Consider the following 26,590-nt stretch of genomic DNA (forward strand, 5'->3'; position numbering starts at 1 on the left):
AAACATTGTGATCGAAGGAATTGCCCTCTAGTGGTCAATTGGGGGCCGGAATGTTGAAGTCATTTTGCATTTCTATTTTATTTCTACCTGTCAGCCAATAAGACAGATGTTTATTTCCATTCAACTCTCTGGTTGGTCTGGTGTCTTGCCTCTGTTGCATTCACTGAACAAGGGAAATTACTATTCTGCCGTCCTCTCATGATGAGGTTCAGGTAAAGCACTGTTAATGTATTATATTATTGAGGGAGAATTGTCCGGGGCTACAGAAAAAACATTTGGAGCTTTGGTCCTGTATAATAACGTCATATTAAATGCAGTCTTTTGGTCTTTAGCAACAGCTTGTGAGAGCAGTGCATTCATCGGTGTGCGTTTTAATGCTGCCAGTTTGTTGACGGCCTGTGTGTTGATGGGACTTCTCATGCTCCCTAAATGTTTCCCCTGCCTTTCGCCAGTTCTTAAATCCTCCTTTCACAAAACTCCCATCCCTGATCTTGTCTGCACTGACAAGCTTATTTTCTATAGAGTGGCAAAGTCCTCCCCTTCCAGGGGACCTCTATGGGACCTTATTTCGGAAAAAGTATGTATTGAAGTCAATGGAGAGAGAAAGATGATCTTTTGTTCCCGTTTGAATTGTGCAACGAATTACACATATGATGTTTTTCAATTTAAAAGATAATTTAAAAAAAAAAGAAAGTGCCGTAAAACTGTGAAGTAACACATTTTTTGTGTGAAGCGCTCAATGAACTACAACTCTGGTCTTGCATACGTCACCAACACCAAGATGGCCGTCACGTTAGCACATTTCACCTCTTTCTTTCAGAATGAAGCGAAAAGTATTAAAAGAGGTGAAAATCACTACAAGTCTGGCCATGTTGAGAACTGTACATACACAAAAGGGGAGTTAGTCGGTTCCAGCATGCGGGACCGGCTTTACAAGGTTTCGGTGAGTAACACAAGTGTAATGTGTAATGTTAATGTCAGCTAGCTAAATTCACTTACCCGACTCTGGGATTTGTAGTCTTTCTAGTTGCGTATTTTTCATAGTCTTATATTTCAACAGTTTTAAGACAAACTGTGACTTTTTTGACATGGAAATGATTTTTTATGATAGACAAACATCATATGTGTAATTCGTGGCACAATTCAAATGGGATCGAAAGATAATCTTCCTCTCCCCATTGACTTCAATACATAATTTTTCAGAAATAAGGTCCCATGGGGCGGAAGTAGATGGGCGTGACTTCGCCACTTTATAGCAGAGCAACAGAAAAAGCGCACCGCATTATCACTTTCTCTTATATAGTGAAGCTTTTTATAGACTGCTTACACTAAAATGCTAACTCAAAAATAGTAACTCAAAATAAAACTTTTGTATTGATGTGTTTAGTGAACTTTTTGGCAATGCAGTTACAACTCTCCACCAACAGATGGGGGTGCTGTAGCCCCCTCAGCACCCCCCCCCCCCCCCCCCCCCCTTCCCGCGTCCCTGGCAGACAGTGTTTGTAATTATTATTTTAGTATATCGTCAGATTTGGGTCAATATTCTAACGCGCAAAACAAGCTACTCGCGAGCAGCGAGCAGTGTTGGGACTAACGCGTTACAAAGTAACGCGTTACTGTAATGCCGTTATTTTTGGCAGTAACTAGTACTCTAACGCGTTATTTTTTAATTCCGTAACTCAGTTACCGTTACTATGGTGCGTTACTCCGTTATTTTTTTAATATAGTCTCGGCTCCCAGACGTTGGTGAGCGGCGCCAACAGCGAGGCGAACAGAGATGAGAACTGTACTTAAGTACAGTACTTGAGTAAATGTACTTAGATATTTCCTGTGTCACATGCGGAGACGCGCTGTGGGCGTGTTTGTGTTTACTAACAAGACTATCATGGCGGCGGCGGAGCTCAAGTCGAGTTTCTCCGCCTGGAGATATTCTCACTATTTCACTTTTGTCGAGCAAAAAGAAAATAACGTTTTAGTTAAATGTAAGTTGTTTCTTGGCGGACCAAAGATCCTATCTACTGCCCAAAACAGCAATTCAAATATGTTGAAACATCTGCAGAAACAACATGCTGGGACGAAGCTAGTAGCCTATAGACCACAGACCCAGACTCATCCGACGCCACTCCACCTCCACCTAAGCAACAGCGTCTGGATTTTAACCGAGGGACTGCTAGCCAGGGAACAGTTGATAAAGCCATTGCACGGTATGATGTAGATCACATGCAGGCTATTTCTACTATTTCTATTGCTATTCCTTGATCAACAGATTGTATTATTCTCCAATGCAATAACAGTACTGAAATGAAGGCTATAAGGGCATTAATGGGAGCCCTTTTTTTAAGTAACTAATGCGTTACTGTTCACACTTTTGGGTGTAAGTAATCAGTAAAGTAACTGAGTTACTTTTGAAATGAAGTAACTAGTAATGGTAACTAGTTACTGGTTTTCAGTAACTAGCACAACACTGCTTACGAGCGGAAAATGTGCTTTTACATGCGTATAAAATGACCCTCGCGCGCAGATTAAACCCCCGCGAGCGGCTATGCGCTCGTGAGCGAGAGAGACAGACCTCTTGCTCGCTCGCGAGAGTGTCAGCCTCACTCGCTCGCGGAGTCTGTCTGCGCGCGAGTGAAACGTTTCTGACACTTTGGGACGGAGCCACTGGACTTTGATTGACAGCTCCCAGGAAGCCCGGAGTTGCCAGGTTTGATAAACTGAACTAACAAGAGTTGAGGAGTGACAGATCAGTTGGACGAGATTGAATGGTAAAGTTGTCCATAAAAAACTATTATATTCGTAAAGTGTACAGCTAATATATATATATATATAAACATTTATTTCATATAAAACAATATATTTTTGAGTGGGCTGTATCTGTCGAAAACTGCTAGCTACAGTATGTCTGCTGGACGCACCTCCCTTACGAAATGAACTATAAATGAACTATATTACTATACTATAAGAGTTGTATAGTCAGTGCTTGAATTGGAATAAAAAAGGTGCCAGTACTCTAAATCAGCAACAAGTGTCATGTCTCGCAAATTATGTTAGTTAGTTTTTGTCTTGGTCTAGTGATTTTCCCCTTTATTTTTGAATAGTAACCTTCCCTCTCGTTTCAGATACTCTGACCTCCCTTCCTTGTGTGTCTCCCACTCCTGTGATTGTCGACCCCGCCCCTGATTGTTTCCACCTGTTCTCCATTACCTGGTGTATTTATTGTCCTCGTCTCCCTTTGTCCTGTGCCAGTTCGTTTCGTTCCTTGTGACTACCACCAGCATTAGCAATCCAGGATTAACCCCAAGCAGAGCTTTGAGCCACGTCTTGTTTAAGTATTTTTGTTGTTCATGCTCCTAGTGTTTTTCCTCTTTAAGAGTGATTTTGTTTTTGTACCACTATCGTTGAGCTTTGGTTTGAATAAAACCTTTTTTTTGTTAAATTCTGTGAGTTGTGCATTTGAGTTCATACCCGTTTAATCAGTCTTAACAGTACGAACTGGCCTAAACATGAACCCAGCCGACTCTGAACAGCTGAGAGCAGCGCTTCGCTCTCAGGGAGGCCGCCTCGCTCAACAGGAGGATCAGTTAAATGCCATCCAGCAGGGAGTATCACACGTCACAGACAGCCAGAGGGAGTTCGAGTCATCTGTTACAAACCAGATTAACCACCTGGCGGGGCAGATCCACCACCTGCTCGTTCACCTCAAGACTGAGCCCTCACACCCACCTCCGGCCGGACCCGAAGCGAATGCGGACCCGGCGCCCGCTTCCCACACCGTGTCAATCCGCCTGGCTCCGCCTGAGAAGTTTTCCGGGGAATCCCATGACTGCCGTCCATTCCTGGTGAATTGCAGCTTACATTATAGCCAACTACCGACAGCCTTTCCCACGGAGAGATCCAAGGTGGCTTTTATGATTTCCCATCTCACCGGACGAGCGGCGGCGTGGGCTACGGCTGAATGGTCACGTGACTCGCCGATATGCGAGTCTTTGGGACAGTTTACGGACTCCCTGACGAACATTTTTGACCACACGTCCCCAGGCAGGGAAGCAGCTCGGGCTCTTTACAAGTTAAGTCAAGGAAGACGCAGTGTGTCAGACTACGCAGTGGAATTTCGCACCATTGCGGCCGATAGTGGCTGGAATTCTTCTGCTTTGTTCGATGCCTTTATTAATGGGCTTTCTGACCATATTAAGGATCAGCTGGCACCCTTGGATCTGCCAGTGGAACTAGACTCTGTCATTGCCATGTCCATAAGGATTGATAACAGACTTGCTGAGAGGAAACGGGAGAAGGACAGGGCTGCACTACCCTATTTCCACCCTAGAGGGCACTCCTACTCTTCTCACTCTCAGGAGACTGCCATGCCACGTTCCTCTTTCCTTCCATCCCAGAGATCAGCGTCCCCCAACAAGGCCGAGGAGCCAATGCAGCTGGGACGTGCCAAGCTGTCCACGGAGGAGCGGCGGCGCCGCCTGCTGGAGGGAAGATGTTTTTACTGCGGTCAACAAGGTCATCTTCTCTCTGGATGCCCGGTAAAAGACGGGGCTCACCAGTGAAAGGGAGGGCACTGGTGAGCCGTCTTTCCACGGCAGACTTTCCTCCCCGCAAGTTGACCAACATAAAGGTAATCTGCCATGAAAGAAGTAACTCTCAAAAAGTGTTAATTGACTCTGGGGCTGACGAAAGCCTGATGGATTGGGGATTAGCTCATGAACTGAGACTTAATACTGAACTTTTGTCGTCCCCTTTGAAAGCCAGTGCTCTGGATGGCAAACTTCTATTTCATGTCACACACAAGACCGAACCCGTCACTATCATGATTGATGATCATTGTGAACTCATGTCGTTTCACCTGTTTAATTCTGCTCAACATCCTCTCATCCTAGGTTTTCCCTGGCTAACCAAGCATAACCCCTATGTTGATTGGCGGTCAGGTAAAATTAAGGGGTGGGGGCAGGAGTGTTCACAGGATTGTTTTAAGTGTGTGGGAAACATGGCGTAGGAGGGGTTTCTGGGGAATGTAGTACCGATCGGGTTACTAATACTCAACATAGCCTGGACCGCAAGAATCAAACCCCAGATTTAACTTCTGTTCCCCCCTGTTACGATGACCTGGCCAAGGTATTTTGTAAAGTGAGCGCCACCTCCCTTCCTCCTCATAGGCCGTATGATTGTGCCATCAATCTGTTACCTGGGGCTCCAATTCCGAAGGGTAGGTTATACTCCATCTCGGGTCCGGAGAAGGAGGCTATGAAGGAGTACATTGACACCTCTCTTCGTGCAGGTCTGATCCGCCCGTCTTCCTCCCCGGCTGGGGCGGGTTTTTTCTTTGTGGGAAAAAAGGACGGGTCCCTTAGGCCATGCATTGATTATTCTCCTTTAAATGACATTACGGTAAAGAACAGGTATCCTCTCCCCCTCATGGCTACTGCTTTTGAACAACTTCAAGACTCTAACATTTTTACCAAGTTAGACTTGCGTAATGCCTACCATCTGGTGAGAATTCGTGAGGGGGATGAGTGGAAGACTGGTTTTAACACACCCACAGGGCACTATGAGTATCTCGTCATGCCATTTGGTCTCACCAATGCTCCAGGAGTTTTTCAAGCACTCATTAACGATGCTTTAAGGGAGTTTTTAAACCGTTTTGTGTTTGTATATCTTGACGATATTTTAATATACTCACCTGACAAAGACTCTCATGTTCACCATGTACGTCAGGTCCTCCAAAAACTCCTGGAGAACAAACTGTATGTGAAGGCAGAGAAATGTGAGTTTCATGCTAAGACTGTATCCTTCCTAGGCTTTATCATAGCTCCTGGTCTGATCCAGATGGACCCGGCCAAAATCAGTGCGGTGGCTAAGTGGCCTACGCCAGACAACCGCAAGGGGGTGCAACGTTTTCTAGGCTTTGCTAACTTTTACAGGCGCTTCATCAGAAGTTTCAGCGCCATTGCTTCTCCCCTTCATGTTCTCACGTCCCCTCAGGTGCCTTTTGTATGGTCTCCTCAGGCCGAGGAGGCTTTCCGCCGTCTCAAGGAGAGGTTCACCTCAGCCCCCATCCTCATCATCCCCGACCCAACTCGTCATTTCGTTGTAGAGGTTGACGCCTCAAATGAAGGGGTGGGGGCTGTCCTGTCGCAGCGGTCCAAGGAAGACAACAAACTTCATCCCTGTGCATTTCTCTCCAAGAAACTCTCCTCTGCAGAGCGGAACTACGACGTGGGGAACCGTGAGTTGTTGGCGGTAAAGATTGCTCTGGAGGAATGGAGACATTGGTTGGAGGGGGCTCAGCTCCCTTTTATAGTGTGGACCGACCACAAGAATCTCGAGTACATTAGGAAGGCTAAAAGACTAAATTCTCGCCAATCAAGATGGTCTCTGTTTTTTAACCGTTTTAACTTCACTCTGTCTTACAGGCCGGGGTCCCAGAACGCCAAGCCGGATGCCCTGTCCCGTTTGTTTGACCCCGAGCCGGTTGCCAAGAAGCCTGAATCCATCCTGCCACTGAACCGTGTGGTAGGGGCGGTCACTTGGCAAATAGAATCTGTGGTGAAGCAAGCTAACGGTGAGAGCCAAGCACCTAGTGGTTGTCCGCCAAACCGTCTGTTTGTGCCTGTTACTGTACGTCCACAGGTCGTCCATTGGGCTCACTCATCGCTGCTCACCTGCCATCCTGGCGTCAAGAGGACCATATTCTTTATCAAGCAACGTTTTTGGTGGAGATCCATGGAGCGTGAGGTCCGGGAGTATGTGGAGGCCTGTCCTGTCTGCGCCCGCAACAAGACATCCTCCAGGGCACAGATGGGGCTGCTCCAGCCGCTTCCGGTTCCCAGCCGGCCCTGGTCTGAGATTTCCGTGGATTTCGTCACTGGGCTCCCAATGTCAGAAGGTAACACCACCGTACTCACGGTGGTGGACCGTTTTTCTAAGATGGTTCATTATATTGCCTTACCCAAGCTGCCATCTGCCAAAGAGACGGCAGAGATCATGATGACTCATGTGTTCCGTGTCCATGGTTTCCCCAAAGATATTGTCTCAGACCGGGGTCCGCAGTTCATCTCACGCTTCTGGAGGGAGTTCTGCAACCTCATCGGGGCGTCGGTGAGCCTGTCATCCGGGTACCATCCGGAGTCCAATGGCCAGACCGAACGCCTTAATCGGGAATTAGAAACTGGGCTCCGCTGCCTCAGCTTCCAGAACCCTTCCTCCTGGAGCAGGCATCTCACATGGGTAGAGTACGCCCACAACACGCTCACCACGGCCCCTACTGGGTTGACTCCCTTCCAGGCTGCCTATGGGTATCAACCTCCTACCTTCCCGGACCTCGAGAAGGAAGTCACAGTCCCGTCCGCCCATGCCCTGGTTCGGCGTTGTCACCGGATCTGGTCCGCCACCCGCAGGGCTCTTCTAAGGAGTGGGGAACGCATGAAGGTGGCGGCAGATCGGAAGCGTCGGCCAGCTCCGGAGTACAGGCCCGGCCAGAGGGTCTGGCTCTCTACCAGGGACCTTCCCCTTCATGTGGTGTCACAAAAATTGGCACCTAGGTTCGTAGGCCCATTCCCAGTGGCCAAAGTAATTAACCCTGTCTCTGTTCGCCTTCGTCTCCCCAGGTCTCTGAGGGTTCATCCCACCTTCCATGTGGGACGACTGAAGCCGGTAAAGGAAAGCCCCATGGTTCCCGCGGCCAAACCCCCTCCACCCCCCCGAATGCTCGACGGCGGCCTGGTCTATACGGTCAAGCGCCTGTTGGCGGTCCTGAACAGAGGCAAAGGGAGACAGTTCCTGGTTGACTGGGAGGGTTATGGACCAGAGGAACACTCCTGGATCCCATCAAGATTTGTTGAGGATCAAACTCTCATGAATGACTTTTTTCGCCAGCACCCTCAGGTTCCTGGGCCGTCAGGAGTCGTCCCTAGAGGGGGGAGTACTGTCATGTCTCGCAAATTATGTTAGTTAGTTTTTGTCTTGGTCTAGTGATTTTCCCCTTTATTTTTGAATAGTAACCTTCCCTCTCGTTTCAGATACTCTGACCTCCCTTCCTTGTGTGTCTCCCACTCCTGTGATTGTCGACCCCGCCACTGATTGTTTCCACCTGTTCTCCATTACCTGGTGTATTTATTGTCCTCGTCTCCCTTTGTCCTGTGCCAGTTCGTTTCGTTCCTTGTGACTACCACCAGCATTAGCAATCCAGGATTAACCCCAAGCAGAGCTTTGAGCCACGTCTTGTTTAAGTATTTTTGTTGTTCATGCTCCTAGTGTTTTTCCTCTTTAAGAGTGATTTTGTTTTTGTACCACTATCGTTGAGCTTTGGTTTGAATAAAACCTTTTTTTTGTTAAATTCTGTGAGTTGTGCATTTGAGTTCATACCCGTTTAATCAGTCGTAACAAGTATTTGGCACAAAGTCATAGTATATCCTATAATGCTGGTGGGTTTGTCTCTTTACTGTATATTTTAGAAAGGCTCACTGTACTTAAACAAAATGACTCAGGGTGCATCTGAGATTAGAGGGGGTGCAGTGGTAAAGTGCTATTTTTATAAGTGGGGAGTGGACCTGACACCCTCTAGTCTAGGGGGGTCCGGGGGCATGCTCCCCCGGGAACATTTTTTTTTTAAATATTGAAGTTAGATGCATCAATCTGGTGCACTTTGAGAGCAAAATGAAGAGATATATGGATACCTCTCAACATCCATAATGAAACAACTGTAAACAGATTTACCTTTTCTTTATGGATATAAAAGAAAGTAAAGCTTGACTCCTACTGGCTGGTTAAATGAGTCCTCGTCCCTGAGGCCACTACCAGTTTTTGGTGCCATTTTGCTGGATTTATTTGTCAATAGCGTTGCTTCACAAAGTGAGAGCCCTCTAGTTTTAAATCTTTAAAAAAGAAACATATGGAGATGGGTTACTATTTAAAAAAAATTGCAAATCTATTTGGGAACAGTGGGGACGGGCCTCAAATCCTATAGGGGGGTCCGGGGACATGCTCCCCCGGTGAGATTTTTTTTTTAAATGTTGGACTTAAATGCATCAATCTGGTGCATTTTGAGGGGGAAATAAAGAGACTACAACCATATGAAACAAAAATGTATACATTTAAATAATCATAAAATAATAAGTACATGGCCATAACCAATAACATACAATATCCAATATGAAAAAACATTGAAACTTGTTTATTTATTTGTTTTTGGTTCATTTATAGTTGTGAGTGTGTCTGGGCTCCTGAATCGGCCTCTCCTGTCTCCCTCCTCTCCCCCCTGCTCCTCTTTGAGGCAACAGCAAAGACTAGTATTAGCTCTCAACAAGTTTATCTTACCTTTTTTCACCTAGTTAACATTTTGTTATTATTGTTGTTATTATTCATGCATATTTTACTAATCACTAACCCCTCAAATGGAAATATGTGTTTACATAAATGGTGACCGAACCGTTTGAGACCCACTGAGATAACTTAAACTAAGTTAACTATCTAAAGACTCAGAGAGTAATTTACCTCACCAGAGCTGTAGTTATCAGCCTCTCAGTCTGACAGCAAAGGACTTTCCCTCCACCTTGTTGTTGAAACAGCTCCTTATATCCGTTAGCGCAGCTAGCTAGCACCAGATGCTAACAACAATACACGTAACCGGTGCGCACGCTTTCTCGCTCGCTCGCGCCACACATACACCAACACACACCCTCCCGAGCTTGAATGACACACAGAGACCAATGGAGGGCATTAGTATGATCTGTATGAAAGTGGCAATGTCGGCAGGCCACGTCATGTAGACAGCCAGTCACCCCCTGTGAGGCAGAGTCAGACCCACATTTGCGCTGCTTTGCACTATATATACGTATATTGCCGGCGGCTGAGTACAGGCATTTTACTGAGTACCGGCACGTTGCCGGTACTCAGTAAGAAGTGCCGGTACCACATGGGTAAAAATCAGAAGTGCCGGTACTGCGTACCGGTGAGTACCGGCCCAATTCAAGCACTGTGTATAGTGTCCTAATGTAAGTTTGTAGTGTTCTGTAGTATTTTTCACCAGCTATCATATTTCTATAGATTTTTCTGTAGTGCCATTTTATTATCTCTAGTAGCCCTATACTATTTCAATAGTAATACTATGTATCTAGATATTTGTAGTATTCCTATATTATTTTAAATAGTATAACTATAGTATAATATATACAGATGGAGCACTGAATTTCGGACTCCAGCTTACAGCTTCCTGCCTACCACCAGCCAAAGACCAGTATAGAGGAATGTTAAGCCCTCCCACTATTTTCCAAGAGGGCGTTGCCAGATTTTCAATTTCAGGTTTTAACCAGGAGATGGCGCTTCATTCACAAATACAGAAAGACAAGTTTCATGGACTTTCAGTTGTGTTTTGAAGAGCATTTTAACACATCAATATTTTAGATCAACTAAAGTATATCTAATCTTGTAATTCAATAATATATAGTCTTTATATATTAAATAATCATAATTATAATGTAAATGTTTACATTACACTTCTTTATTTGTTATACTCATACTTTAACCTTTACAATCGTTTGCTTTAATATGCAGTATATTTTTGTGTTTGCTTCCTCCTGCTCACTTTCGGACACATACTGTATGATTTATTATTATTATTAATATGAAGATATTATTAAGATAAGATAAGATGTTACTTTATTGATTGAACATTTTAGTTTAGAATGTGCTGTCCCACGGTAATTCAGAAGGCTCACAGGTCACATTCCGACCATTATTTAAAACAATAGGTGCTTTCACACCTTCTACAGTTTGATTTGTATAGAGGCAGCTCTGTCAGTTTTCGAATTACCCATTTGCTTTCGGGGAGCCCTATTTTTCAGAGCACATCCTGCTACTAAATATGTCACACGCACGCTCTGTTGACTGGCGCAGCAGCGCGGATGCGATCAATTGCTATAAAAACACTCTTCTACTAATACAGACGGTGTCACTATGCCGGCGGATGTGGCCGTTGTTGAAGCCTCTTCAGGCTCCGCATTGGCAGGCCTCTCCCTCGGTGTGGAGCTGTCAAACTCGACCCTAACGCCGCTTACAGCCGGCCAACTAAAAGTTGTTTTCCGTTCACGTTGTCATTTTTAGACTCCTTCGCTTCTTTGCTTGTGAATCCAAAAGCTGTGACGCTTGGCTGTTTTCGTTTTGCCATATTTTTTTATTACACAGCCAGAGTTAAAAAAATATCAATATGAACATTTCAAATACCGCGCCGGCATCACCGCCATAATCATAGCAACGTAGGCCTAAGTAAGAATGCAGCGCCGCCACATACAGATGGCAACACCCAGACATATTCACAAATATAAAACAAATATTCAGAAACTGTAATGAACAATAACTATTATTTATTTCAAGAACTGTTATTTACAGAAACTCAACATTTCTAATCTGTGTGACACAAATATGCACGACTGTTCTGGGCTCCCCCTATTTATCTCAAAGTCAGCCTTCAGGGGAGCTCCCTCCCTCTTCGGGGGAGCCAAGCTCCTCCTAGCTCCCCCCCATTTCGAACAGTGTCTGTGGCTGAATGGCCAGCGATTTGGTGCGGCGCATTTATCATAGGTGATCAGAGCTAACTGCCTGCCGTCAGATTTCATTTAAAAAACAGATCTGATTTTATGACTATTTCTGCGCTCATAAAGAATGATAAGAATAAGAATAATGCGTATTGAACTGGTTTCATTAATTAGTGAGTTTATTTAATACTAGAACCGCCAATCGGGTCAATTTGTGTGATGTGTTGTTGTGTGTGTGCAATGTAACTTTTTTTCAATAAAATATTAAAGTCTCCCAGTCCCTGACTTTTCCTGAAAGTGTGTTATGTAGCACCCTATGTTGTTAAAAATTGCATTCTAATAGCAGGATTTGACGGGTTTAGGTAGGCCTATACAAAAACCTCTGGCGGTTCTAGTGTTAAGGTAATTAGGTACAGTAGAAGCCCTTTTTTTATCAGTAACGAATTTAGCAGTTGAACATAAAAGTCAACTAACTGAGGGTCACTTGCAATGACAGTGTTGTGTCTAACTGTAAGCTTGTCACTCAGAGTAACCTACCGTTAATTTAGCTGCTGGAGAAGAAAGATCAAGGGGGGAGGGGGGGAGAGAGCTGTGGTTGATGGGCCATTAGTTGTGTAAATACACAGCTGAGAGCTGCCGTTTCATTCAGACTGTTTAAAAAACTGTAACAACGGACTATTTTTCTTAGCGGATGCATGTGAATTTAAATCAATACATACAACTATTTTTTAAATCAATACATACAACTATTTTTTAAATCAATAAAAAAAAAATCTAAATCCATAAAAGCATTTCAATTAATATTGGGAGTCATGTCGTTACTTTGTTGAGAATTTGGCCCTGTAATAAGCGGGATAATTTGCAGCGACTTGTTCCTTATGGGGAAAATAACACCCGTCATGTGTGTGTAGTAGAGGTGTGTGTGGTTAAAACACTTTCATGAAGTGAAGGAATTTCCTTCTATAAAACAGCTGTGGGCAGCAGTGAGTGTCAGGGACATGAATTCATAGATCAAGGCAGACTGGTGCACACACTCTCCTGTCCTGCCAGGCGACACGCCCGTTCTAAGCCGTGTCCCTCACTCCTCACATCCCAAGCATCCCCACAAGTGTATTATGTTGTTACATCGTTTCAGATGTTATGTTTCAGTTGTGCTCTGTCTATGTTCAGTGATGCAAACTTGTCACCTTTTGGCGAAATTCGCCGTTTTGAATCCAAAATAAGTCGTTTGTGTGATTCATGTAGATCTGCAATACAAATATTTTTGGGGTATGGGGGGGGCTGGGACCCGCAGTAATCTGCGGCCGTGAGCTGTTATGTGCCATCATGACACGCATGGTGTTCTTTTTTTATATATTATAATGAAGTACGAGCTGTGTGCACGAGTCTTCCTGCCTGTCGGCTCTGCTCATGGATGTATAATAAGGCTCTGCTGCTCCGAGATGATGGTCTAGCTTCAGCAGCTACATTACCTACGGGTGCGTTCGTTAATATTAACTGTGCGTCCGGAGTCACTGTGGCACAGACTGGAACGCTGGTGAACAGCTGTTAGAACGGGCCGTTCAGGTGTCCAGAGCAGAGCTCCCTGTTGGAGCGGCAGAGCGTGATGTGAACTGAAAAGTTTTTCTGTGGCAATATTATTTAAGGAATCGTTGAGCTAGCTAGCTAGCATACATTGTCACTATCTGCTAACGTTAGCTTTAGCCTTCTATTTCTAATAGTTTTTTTCATAGGCTATAAACAGAGGTGGTATAAGTATATTTATTGTACTTGAGTAAAAGTAGAAGTACTCAGATCTTGTACTTGAGTAAAAGTAATAGTCCCAGAGTGTAGGAATACTCTGTTAAAGTAAAAGTCCTGCATTCAAAATGTTCCTCAAGTAAAAGTAGAAAAGTATTATCATCAAAATATAGTGAAAGTAGCGACAGTAAAAGTAGTCATTGTGCAGATTGGTCCATTTCAGAATAATAGATATGATATGTTTTATAATGATTGATCATGAAAGTGTTCTCAAAGCTAATAAAGGTGCAGCTAGTTTGAATGACTTTGTATAATGCAGGGTAGCTTGTGGATTTACTCCAGGTGGAACTAAAGTCTGATTTAACACTTGATTATATTTCACTTAATTAATCCAGATCTGTGAAGTAACTAAAGGTATTAAATACATGTAGTGGAGTCAAAGTACACCATGTACCTCTGAACTGTAGTGGAGTAGAAGAACAAAGTAGCAAAACATTGAAATACTTAAATAAAGTACAAGTATCTCAAAATTGTGCCCAAGTATAGTACTTGTTGAGTTTATGAACTTAGTTACTTTACACCATGTGGCTATAAAGATAAAAAGAATTAAGCCTTGCACAGAGGCACGAAAATACATTTTCAAAATGCTCAACAGTGCTGCCAAAATTATAAACTGACTGTTCCACAATTTGAAATAAATGCTTTTATATATTTCTATTATGTGACTCTTTGGCGTTTCTGTTATTATTAACACTGCTGCTTTAGTTTTTCTGACTGCTAAAATCCTCTTTCATTCCGTGGGGTGGGGGAGCCGGGGGCTCGGATCCTTGTCACCTTTTTCATACCTGATGAGTTTGCATCCCTGTATGTTAAAAAGCCTCAGTCACCTTAATTCATGTAATAAAAACATCTCAGGTCAGTAACACTCAAAGCTAAATGTGCAATAACATGTTCAGCTATGTTACTATTTATAATGTTATTGTTGTTACATCAGAAGATGTACATATTGAAATGATTTCTTAACTTACAGTAGGCTATTTTTTACAATGTGTGTTGGAAGGATTTATTAAATTACAATGAATATTGTCATTGTTGAAGGCTTTTAGAGAAGGGTGAACTATAAGCCTGAATTACATAACATTTTATACCTAAAAACATAAAAGCCACAATAAATAAGTCACAATTATTGTAGTTATTTTTACCTCCCGTATTGCTTTCAACCCACCAGCTTTTATGGTGTTGTTACGTCACTAACTGTAAGCTTGTCACATACAGTCTATGGTCACTCAGAGTAACCTACTGTTAATTTAGCTGCTGGAGAAGAAAGATCAGGGGGGGAGGGGGGGAGAGAGCTGTGGTTGATGGGCCATTAGTTGTGTAAATACACAGCTGAGAGCTGCCGTTTCATTCAGACTGTTTAAAAAACTGTAACAACGGACTATTTTTCTTAACGGATGCATGTGAATTTAAATCAATACATACAACTATTTTTTAAATCAATAAAAACATTTTCTAAATCCATAAAAGCATTTCAATTAATATTGGGAGTCATGTCGTTACTTTCTTGAGAATGTGGCCATGTAATAAGCGGGATAATTTGCAGCGACTTGTTCTTTATGGGGAAAATAACACCCTTCATCCAGATGAGGATCCCTCCGCTACACTTTGGGATCCTGATCGACCGACGAAACTCCATTAAAATATACATATTTTTGGTGAATTACTGAGTTTAGGCACGTTAATAACGTTTTAATGAAGTTGAATACAGTATATTCATATGTGTCAGTGATTTCATGTCAATTCGGCGAACATAAACATAAATGATTGTGGTGAAGATGATGATTAAATTAGGATTAAAAATCGAGAGCCGGGCTGCATTTCCTCCCGTTAGTTTTTTTCGAATAACAAAATTATTTTGTTAAATAACAACATGTTGATGTTTTGTAAATGATTACATGTCTCTTATTTAGCACAGAGTATGATATCCGTGACATATGGATCTTAACAAAGTTCCGCTGTACATCCAGCGTACTGTATCTGACTTTATTTCACATGAGCTCCAGTGTGGAACCCCACTGCACTTCCTGGTGGATCAATGATCCATTGCAGCTGGCTTCATTATAAATACATTTATCTATCACGGGGGCGGTCTCAAGTCAAGCTGGAGGTTTTCCCTTGAGCGAGGGCAGATCACGTACCAATCACGGCCCTCGCGTTTCAAACTGTCCGAAATGAATCGCTCCATCTGTAGTGTTTCTGTAGTTCTGTTTTTTGAACACACTATAGAACACTCCTAGTAATATCATGATGTTGTCATAGTGAATGCATATTATTACTAGTGTTTGTAAAAGTATTACTATAGTGGTTTTTTTGGTGTTTCCGTATTAAGACTATATTATTTTAAATAGTACTACTATAGTATAATATATAGTGTTTCTGTAGTTGTTTTTTGAACACTCCTATAGTAATAGTATGATATTGTCATAAAGAATGCATATTATTAGGGTCTGAGACCAGAGGTCGGCGAAGACCCTGTTGAAATCGGTCGCACAGCGACCGATAAACCTGCGAAAAACACCCAAAAACAGGGAAAACGACCGGCAAAAGCACAGAAAAGGTTCGGAAATCATGACGGCTGATAGGCCGCAACTCGCATAATTGATATCGTTACGATCAATTTAGTCCCTCGCATAGCGAGCGATAACCATGCAAAACCCACAAAAAACAGGGAAAACGAGGGGCAAAAGCCCATTAAAAGTGGCCTAAATCATGGCAGTAGGTAGCCCATGCTCCTACAGTGAGGTGGGCGTAGCACATTATTGAGATCGGACCGATTATTTGTTATTATTATTATTTGAACATTTTGCGCGCACTTTTGACACCCGCAACATTATGTAAAAACTCACCAAATGTTGCACGCGCGTCAGAAGTGTGGCAACTTGAAATATGTAATTGACCTTTCGCAAAGCCACGCCCCCCCTTGGTTACTGTTGCTAGTCCGACAAGCTGAGAGCCAGATGCGTTAAACAAAGCCATAATGGAGGGTCTCCGTAACGTCGGAGTCGCCTTAACAGACTCATTTTGGAGCAATAACGCAGCAATATCCTCCAGGTCCCGACAAAAGGGGCTACAATACGCTATGGAGGGTTATATCCACAGTATAAACATTAGAAAAGAGGGAGGCACAACATCAATAGAGGCACTTGCATACAGGTCGCAGTGCAAGAGTGAAAAACCACATGAGCTGTATGTCAAATTCGACGGAATTATTATTATTATTATTTTGGAATAAAACAATACAATCACAAGAGGCATTAAATGTTGTAGTTTGTCTAAAGTTAACTACCGTTTCCTTGGTGGCTTTCTGCATCCACCTTGTTGTTCCTTTGTGGGGGTCGGGTTCGCCCACTTGTGCAGCAGGATTAGGGAAGTCGGCAGTAGGCTTTCCATTAACAACATGCTACAAAGATTAAAGCAAAATATAAATGAATGATTGCCTGTTGGCTTTCTTGTTTGTACTTTGACCACAGGTAGACTAATAACGGAGCTCAGCTGTTCAGACATTATTATGCATCAAGTGATATACATGGTCAAAACGACCTAGAAGCACACAGCTTACAGCTGTAGTCGTGTGACTTTAGCTAACGTTAGTTAGTGAAATTAGTTAATTAAATTAGTTAGTTAATTTGTGAATGTAATCTTTGCTAGCTAGCTAGCTACGTTAGCACGTATTTACCTTGGAGCAAACGTATTTGTGTTTGTTGATATTCGCCATATTCAGCTGGGCATGGGGCCTGCCGCATTTCTTTATCCACTGGCGGCATCTCTCCTCTCGGGTTTTGGGTTTAGGAAACGGGTAAAATATCAGCCCCCCCCTCTAAGCTTATGGGATATCTGCTATCCGATTTGCAAAGACCATAAGCACAACGCTTCACCATTTTCGCAATGAATTTGAACGCTAAGCTTGTCGGACTTCCCCAGGGAGCCGCGCACGTGATCGAATATGATTGGACAACGGGCATTTAGGGGCGTGGCTTTGCGAAAGGTCAATTGGTTCCGGAACTTTGCGTAAAAAAGTGCGTAGGCCACGCCCACTTCCGTTTTTAACGTAAACTCCCCCCACTTTAACTTTCACGTAAACGAACGAAACTCGCTACGTATATCTAGGGTGCGGAGACGAACCAAAAAGCCTCTTGGAGGGGTATAAAATAACGTACAGGAAGTCGGCCATTTTGAATTTGGCATTTTTCGTCCCCCGTACGAAATCTATCTTGTCATAGGGATTTTGTCCGTACGACTCGAAATTCGTCGGGTAGCTTCTCGAGACATGGGCAATTTAAAGTTATCACGGAAATTTTTTTCTTTTGCAAGGCGTAGCCGTGATTTGGCGCCAAAGTTCGCGTTCGCTCAATGCTAGGCGGTCCCTCGCCATGGAAAACGATGATGTCATAACGCCAACTGACATTCTCAGAACGCCACCAAACTTCACATGATGGTTAACACTGCGGCCCTGAACAGCTCTAGGTGAAATCTGATGTTACTTAATTTGGCGTTACCATGGCAACGGATCCTTCGCCATAAAACACGGTGTAGCTGTAACTCCAATGGACAAGGTCCCATCGTCCCCCAATCTTCACTTTTATATCACCGGTCAATGCCTCAACAGCTCTACGTGAAATATGAGATCTCACCATATGCTGTTTCCATGGCAACGCATCCCTCGCCAAAAAATACGATGTTGTTGTAATTCAATGGAAAATCGTCCAAACAGCACCAGACTTCAGACTATCATTGATGTTCCGGCCCTCAACAGCTCTATGTCAATTATGGGATGTCATCATATGCCGTTGCCATGGCAACAGATCCCTCGCCATGAAAGACGGTGTCGCTGTTACTCCTATGAAAATGGTCCAAACAGCACCAGACCTCAGATGATGGCTAATGGTCCGGCCCTCAACAGCTCTATGTCAATTATGGGATGTCCTCATATGCCGTTTACATGGCAACGTGTCCCTCGCCAATAAACACGGTGTTGTCCTAATTCAATGGAAAATCGTCCAAACAGCACCAGACTTCAGATGATGGCTAATGGTCCGGCCCTCAACAGCTCTACGCCAATTATGGGATGTCATCATATGCCGTTGCCATGGCGACAGATCCCTCGCCATGAAACACGGTGTTGTCCTAATTCAATGGAAAATCATCCAAACGGCACCAGACTTCAGATGATGGCTAATGGTCCGGCCCTCAAAACCTCAATATGACAAAAGTGAGTTTTACCCAAAAGCTGTTGCCATGGCAACACACCCCTCGCCGTTAACCACGATATTGCTATAAGTCCTGTGTATATGGTCAAAAACTGTTCAAACATTACATGTGTGCTAACCGTCAAGCCCTCGAGACATATATGTGTCAGTTTTGAGATTTGGTCAAATTTCGTTGCTATGGTAACAAAATGGTCGCCGTGAAACACGGTTTGCTCATAACTCCAGTTAACATGCTCCAAACGGCCCAAGACTTCACAGGTTTGATAACGATGCAGCCCTCAACACATCGAGGCGTATTAGGGGATGTCATCAAATGCCGTTGCCATGGCGACAGATCACCCGCCATCAAACACAATGTTTATGATACTGCTGTAACTCCTAAATACATTGTCCGATCGGCCTGAAACTTCCCACTTTTGCCAACGGCCGAGTCCTCGAGACACCTAGACACACACGTCGACGTGCGGACAACAGCCTGCGGAATGTGGAAGACCCGCTCAACGCTGCTTGCAGCTTTAATTACTATAGTGTTTGTAAAAGTATTACACTCCTAGAATGAATGTGTAATTTTTTTAGACCAAATTAATTGATATATGTTTATATTAGCTGTACACTTTACGAATATAATAGTTTTTTATGGACAACTTTACCATTCAATGTCGTCCAACTGATCTGTCACTCCTCGGCTCTTGGTAGTTCAGGCATTTATCAAACCTGGCAACTCCGGGCTTCCTGGCAGCTTTCAATCAAAGTCCAGTGGTTCCGCCCTAAAGTGTCAGAAACTTTTCACGTGCGCGCAGACAGACTCCGCGAGCGAGTGAGGCTGACACTCGCGCGAGCGAGCAAGAGGGCTGTCTCTCTCTCTCGAGCGAGCGCATAGCCACTCGCGGGGGTTTAATCTGCACGCGAGGGTCATTTCATGCGCGTGTAAAAGCACATTTTCCGCCCGTGAGTAGCTTGTTTTGCGCGCTAGAATATTGACCCAAATCTGACTCCATATTTCGGATGGTCTCTGGGATTTGTCCCCAAGCAGGGATTCAGACAGTTTGTTGAATACGTTTTAATAAAGGATCTAATATTGCAGGTAAACAACAGGCACACTAAATGAAAGGATATAAGTACATATAATAGCAGCTGATGTTGCGCACCGTGAAGTTTCATATTCAAGAAATTACAGTTAAAGATTGCTCTTTTTTCTACGAAAGTGGAAAGCAGCCATGGTTGGATACAGGTGTTCGACATTATTTAGGTTTTTGGAAAACAAATTATGCTATTCTAGTTTAGGTTTACACACTGGATTTACTGTGGATTGCTGGGGTTCAATCTCGCAATCTCACAAAATATAAAAAAGATTATGATTATGGCCGCTCCGAGCCTCCATAGAAAATGTAATGGGATCACACAAAAAAATTGTCCTCACTACACTACTTACTGGTTTTAAAACCTACAGCTATAGCCTACTTTAAAATGTGGTCATAACTCACATTTGAATTAACTGTATACTTCTTTGTTTTAAAATTAAATAAACATACATACATAATATATTTCCATACGTTCCTTACACCTAGGTCATATGTCATAATAAGTCATACAAAAAAAATATATACAAAAATAAGAAATGCACTAGATTTAAAATTTGGGAGAAGAAATTAAAGAAAATATTGCGGGAAAAATAATAATAATAATACAACTATTTATTTTTGCAACTTTAATACAAGATGTAGCCCGATGTACTTTACAAAGTAAGACTAGATACAAATAATATAAAAGAGTTAGGAAATGTAATTAAAAACATAATTATAAACAAACAGAAAGAGTTATATCACAGAACCATAAAACAATAAAAAATGAACAGTGATACAACTAAAATGACCCCAAATGAATAGGCTAATTCAAAAGATAGGTCTTCAATATACTTTTAAAAACTCCAATGGAGTTTGCTGTTCTAATATCCAATGGATCTGTTCCACAGTTTGGGACCATAAAAACAGAAAGCTGTTGTGACTCGACAGATATTTTATTTATTTATTTAACCTTTATTTAACCAGGATAGGTCTCATTGAGATTAAAAATCTATTTTTCAAGAGAGTCCTGGCCCAAGAATGATAACAGCACAGTTTCAGACAGTTTTACAGTTACAAACAATAAAAAAAAAAAAAACACACAATCACAACACAGTCATACACCAAGTTTAGCCAAAGCATTTACAGACACAGCGGCCTGCTTCGAGGTCAGTTAAAGTTGCTTTGAGTGTTTCTAATGAGACCAGCTCTCTGAGTTTCAGCTCAGTTTGAAGCAGGTTCCAAGCTTGAGGGGCAGTGTAACTGAACGCCCTTTTCCCAAGTTCAGTACGGACCTTTGGTACAGTTAAAAGGAAAAAGTTCTCTGAGCGAAGCCGATAGGATCAAGTGCATTTTTTATTTATGTACATACTTAGATAAGGGGGAAGAGCACCAAGAATAGCCTTATATATAAAGATGTGCCAATGTTTCAGTCTACGCGTGGTCAGGGAAGACCATCCAACACAAGTGTATAGATTGCAGTGGTGCGTCAAGGATCTGGGGTTTGTGATGAATCTCAGTGCACCGTGGTAGACGGTGTCCAGCGAGTGAAGGCACTGAGAAGATGCATTCATATAAACCACATCTCCATAATCCAGCACAGACAGAAAGGTTGCAGACACTAGTCTCTTTTTGGCCTCATAGGAAAAAAAAAGACTTGTTTCTAAAGAAAAAACCTAATTTTATTCTTAATTTTTTCAAGAGTTCCACAATGTGTGGTTTAAAAGAGAGCGAATTGTCAATTATAATTCCAAGATACTTATACTGCAACACAGATTCAACCTCCGTCCCCTGCAAGGTGGTGATAGGAGGAAGGTTCAAGACCTTGGCTTTTGCTTTCGAGAACATCTTTAGGTTTGTCTTGCCAGCATTTAAAACAAGTTTCAAATCACACATGTTGGATTGTACAATGTTAAAAGCATTCTGGAGCTGATAAAGAGCCTGCTTCGGGGTGGACGCAGAACAATAAATAACTGTATCATCAGCATAAAAATGCAAATTTGCATTCAAAACATTGTTATTAAGACTGTTAATGTAAATAATAAATAACAATGGTCCTAAAACAGATCCCTGTGGCACACCCTTGGATACCGGAAGAGATGTTGAAGTTAAGCCTTCTGCCCGCACACACTGTGATCTGCATGAAAGATAGTTCTTGAACCAACAGACAGCCTTACCTGAAAGACCGATACTAACAAGTCTTTGTAACAGTAAGGCATGATCCACTGTGTCAAAAGCCTTTGACAAGTCAATAAAAAGTGCTGCGCAATGCTCTCTATTGTCTAAGAAGTAAATAAGATAATTTACTACTTTTAAGGCAGCTGTTGTAGTGCTGTGATTTTTCCTAAAACCAGATTGAAACTCAGATAAAATATTATTTATTGATAAAAACTCTTTCAGTTGGAAATTGACCAGTGATTCCAGTACTTTATTTAAAACACACAATTTGGAGATGGGTCTGTAGTTGTTTAGGTGAGTGGGGTCACCCCCTTTTAACAGTGGGAGAACAAAAGCAGATTTCCAAATAAGGGGAATTTCGTTTGTCTCCAAGGACAGATTAAAAAGATAAGCCAAGGGCAAAGCTATAAAATCAGCTGCTAACTTTAAAAGGTACGGCTCCAGGTTGTCAGGACCTGCTGATTTTCTTGGTTCCAAACTTTTCAGGGCTTTATGCACCTCTGAAACTGTTACTGGAATAAAATTAAACGGTTCACCCTCCCAGATACCACCGTCAGAGCGATCAGTGGCTCATTGAGCTATGTTCTGCGAGGTAAACAGAGAACCAGAAGCAATAAAATGCTCATTAAAACAACCAAGCATTTCTGCCTTATCAGAGATTTGAACAGAGTCCTCCTTCACAATGCAATCAGGAAGCTCTATAACATTTTTGTTTCCAGTTAATGATTTAATAGTTTTCCAGAATTTAAGGGGATTATTTAGGTTATCTGAAGTTTCAGTTAGGAGATGATCCGCTTTGGCATTTCTGATTTTAACGGTAAATGCATTTCGCAGCTGCCTGAAGAGCAGCCAATGTGACTCAAGACCTGTACTCCTGGCTTTTGACCATGCCACATTGCGCTCGTGTAGTAAATCAGAAAGATCTGATGTGAACCATGCATTGTCTCTGCCTTTTACTCTGTATTCTCTTAAGGGGGCATGCCTATCAACTATTTTAATAAAACCATCATAAAATAATGTCCAGGCAGTTTCAACATCTGCAATGAGATTGATTTTGTCCCAATCAAATAGAAACAGGTCGTGGAAAAAACCCTGCTCTACAAAATGTTTCATATCACGCTTTATGATGATACGGGGTTTTGTCTTAGGGACTTTTGTATTCCGTACCGTGGCAATGACACAGTGGTCACTGATGTCATTTGCAAATACAGAAGCAGGGGTGTATTTATGAGAAGCATTTGTAAGGATTAGATCAATTAAGGAGGATTTTTCAGGAGATTTCAGATTGGGTCTAGTGGGACTGCCAACAATCTGAAAGAGATTTAAGGAATTGCAGTATGTTAGGTTTAGTTATGTTTTTACTCTAGTTTTGTGTTTTGATCTTGTCACTTCCTGTTTTTATTTTGAAAGTAATCTTTCCTCTCATCCCAGATCCCACATTTCCTGCCTTTGTGTGTTTCCCACCCTTGAGATTGCTTGGCCCTGCCCTGATTGTTTTCACCTGTGCCGATCCCCCTCACCTATATATATATATATATATATAGCCCTGGTGTTTCTTTGTTCCTTTGTCAGTTCGTTATGTTTCATGTCGTGGGAACCTGGGCCTTTTTTGACTCCTGATACCTACCTTGAGATTTAGACCTTTTGCCAAGTGAGTTTTTGTGTTGCTGTACAACTTAACTTTGGCTATTTAACTGCTTTCTATTTTTGAAAGTACGATTTAGTTTTTGTTATTAAAGAACATTCTATTTTTGGACAACTGCTTTTGGGTCCTGTGTCTCGGTTCATAACAAAAGCAGCCTCCCCAGATGTATTGTTTAATAGTTCTTTTACTTCTAAAATAAATGTATTGGAGGATCTGCGTGTCCTTGTAGGTTTATAAAATGAAAGGCAGTCACTGGTCTTTAGCTAGAAAGTCTAACACTAGTGATGACTGGCTTCTTTTTCGTGTCCTCAGAAATAAATGTTCAGCCCTTATTAAAAAAGCTAAAACTGATTACTATCTGAGCTTAACCACTGATTGTTTTAATGACCATTCTAAGTTCTGGAAAACAATTAAATCACTTCAGAACAAGAAAGTTTCTAGTTTCCCACAAAAACTGAAGGTCAGTGATTATTTTATTTCAGATTCAGATGGTATGTCTAATGCTTTCAATGCTCACTTCAAAAAGGCTGGTCACATTTTTGATGAGCAAAGTCATGACTCTCTAAATGGTCGTACTCACAGCCCTAGTCAAGAGATGAGCTCCCCTGTTTTTGATTTTGCTTCTTTCTCGGTCTCTGAAGTCTTACAGGGTTTGCACTCAATTGATCCTAAAAAGTCTGCCGGGCCTGACGGCCTCGACCCATTCTTTTTAAAAATTGCAGCTCAGATTATAGCACAACCAGTAACTGATATTTTTAATCTCTCCCTGTCCACTCACACACTGCCAGCTCTGTGGAAGCAAGCTCTGGTATCGCCCCTCTTGAAAGCTGGTGATCCCACTGAGTTAAATAATTATCGTCCTATCTCAAATCTTTCTGTGTTATCAAAGATTCTTGAGTCCCTAGTTTCTACTCAGCTAAAACTTTTTTTAAATTCACACAACATCCTTAACCCTATGCAATCTGGATTCAGATCAAAGCACAGTACTGTGACTGCCAGTCTGAAAGTCTTAGATGATATCAAGGCTGCTTTGGATAACAAATCTGTTTGTGTTGCATTGTTTATTGACCTAGCCAAAGCATTTGATACTGTAGATCACCACATTATGTCTAATGTTATGTTGGTGTCTCGTTTCGGTCATAATGCCATTTGTTGGTTTCAGAGTTATCTAACCGACCGTACTCAATGCGTCAGGTTGGGTAGCACTGTCTCTGACCCTGTCACCTTGGAGAAGGGCGTTCCACAGGGCTCTATTTTGGGGCCTTTGCTCTTTTTATTATATGTAAACAATATTTGTAATCAGATGCAATTTTCTACCTATCATATGTATGCTGATGACACTATTGTATATTCATGTGCTCCTTCTCTGGACATGGCCGTTTCCAATTTAAAATCTGATTTTATCACGCTGCAGCATGCACTTCTTGATTCCAAACTGCTTTTGAACAGTAAGAAAACCAAAGCAATGCTTTTTGGTCCCAAGTCAGCGTCCTCTTGCCTCTCCATTGACACCCTTGATGGCGTCTCTGTGGAGTTTGTTGATATCTACAAATATCTTGGCTTTTGGTTGGACAGTAATCTGAACTTCAAACACCATATCGAAGTTCTAACAAAGAAATTGAAATTCAGTCTTGGCTTCCTTTACAGACTTAAATGTTGTTTTTCAACTTCATCCCGTAAAAGGTTGGTCTCTGGCTTATTCCTGTCCCAGCTGGACTACGGTGACACCATTTATAGATTTGCCTGTCCCACTGTCTTGGCCAAACTTGACCCACTCTACCATGCTGCACTGCGTTATATATCAAATGCACCCTATAGGACTCATCATTGCACACTGTATAGCCTAACTGGATGGTCCTCACTCACTATGCGTAGGATTCAGCATTGGTTTTTATTAATGTATAAAGCCATTTTAGGAAATCTTCCACTCTACATATGTGCCAGATTTGCTCCAGTTTGTGACTTTTACAACCTCAGATCCAGTGCCTTGATACGGTTCCAGGTTCCTGCTGTGCGGACTGAGGCTGGAAAAAGGAGTCTCTTTTATTATGGTCCTTGGTCTTGGAATGACCTTCAATCACGCCTCAAACTGACGGCACTTGTTTCTATAGCCTGTTTTAAATTGAAGTTGTCAGAAGTCCTTACCACCAGCTGCTCTTGCAGTAATAAGTAGTGCCTTTCTTACTGTCCTAATGTGCACAATGTAGTAACTGCTTTTTTTCGTCTTTTGTTTTCTTAGTTATGTTCTCTGTATTTTATATGTTTGTGTTATGTGTTATGTGTAACGTTGCTGCCTTCTTGGCCAGGTCAGCATTGTAAATTAGATTTTATCTCAATGCTTTTTATCTGGTTAAATAAAGGTTAAATAAAAAATAAAAAAACTGGTGTATGTAGGGGCCAGGTTATGTAAAGCCTTGTAAATCACTAAAAGCAATTCTGAAAGACACCGGTAACCAGTGCAGTGATGCCAGCACAGGGGAATTTGATCCTGGCCACAGCATTCTGAATTAATTGCAATTTCTTTAAAGATGTTTTTAGGGAGACCAGTCAAAAGAGAATTATAGTTGTCCAAGTGACTAGTAATACAAGCAGAATCTGGGTTTTCAGGAGAAATGGAAATATACAATTGTGTCTCATCTATGCAACAGTATTCAACACTATGGTTATAATGAACTATCCCAAACTGTATTTCCTGATCCTCCCTAACTTTCTAAAAATGTTAAAGTAATTGGCAAATATTCTAGTTGGGATATAACAAAAATAAAACATAAGGTTTTTGAGAACATGTATCTTTTAATATCCCTATGCTAATCTTTACCTCAAAATCATTGAAAGGAGGGAATAAGCATTGTTGGGAAGGTGGGCAGAAAAGTGTTTGGACAGGGCCAACACAGGCAGGAAGCTTCTTTGTGATTGGTCTAAACTCTGACAATACTTCCTCTTGTATCTGATCATGTGTGAGAGAGATTCCAGTTGTGAAACAGCATGGCCACTGAAGGGAAGGTAAGAACGCTGACTTCTTCTCACATGCAATGATAGGAATATCTGTAAAGGTTAAATTTGAGCTGTTCGACAAAAATTAACATTTCCTGGACTTCCTCTGCTCAGTCTAGTAGTGTATGGAACAGAGGCAATGTGTTCTCCAGTAGGGGGGGGACATGA

General features: G+C 42.2%; 1 protein-coding gene across 2 annotated transcripts in view; it reads left to right on the forward strand.

Annotated features, from left to right (window-relative positions):
- The window catches only part of LOC307046247 (alcohol dehydrogenase class-3 chain L), a 50,739-nt gene that overhangs the window by 12,080 nt on the left and 12,069 nt on the right, over positions 1-26,590 (forward strand). The window contains exon 1 of one of the 2 annotated variants that reach the window (XM_079692557.1): positions 26,377-26,431. The exons of the other annotated variant lie outside the window; for it this stretch is intronic. Coding sequence (XP_079548683.1) covers positions 26,414-26,431 — 18 coding nt within the window. The 5' untranslated portion in view covers positions 26,377-26,413. Of the gene's footprint in view, positions 1-26,376; positions 26,432-26,590 lie in introns of those variants that run through there. 2 annotated transcript variants of the gene reach the window in all.

This window comes from Notothenia rossii, assembly GCF_949606895.1.
Source record: "Notothenia rossii genome assembly, chromosome: 7".
Lineage (NCBI taxonomy): Eukaryota > Metazoa > Chordata > Actinopteri > Perciformes > Nototheniidae > Notothenia > Notothenia rossii.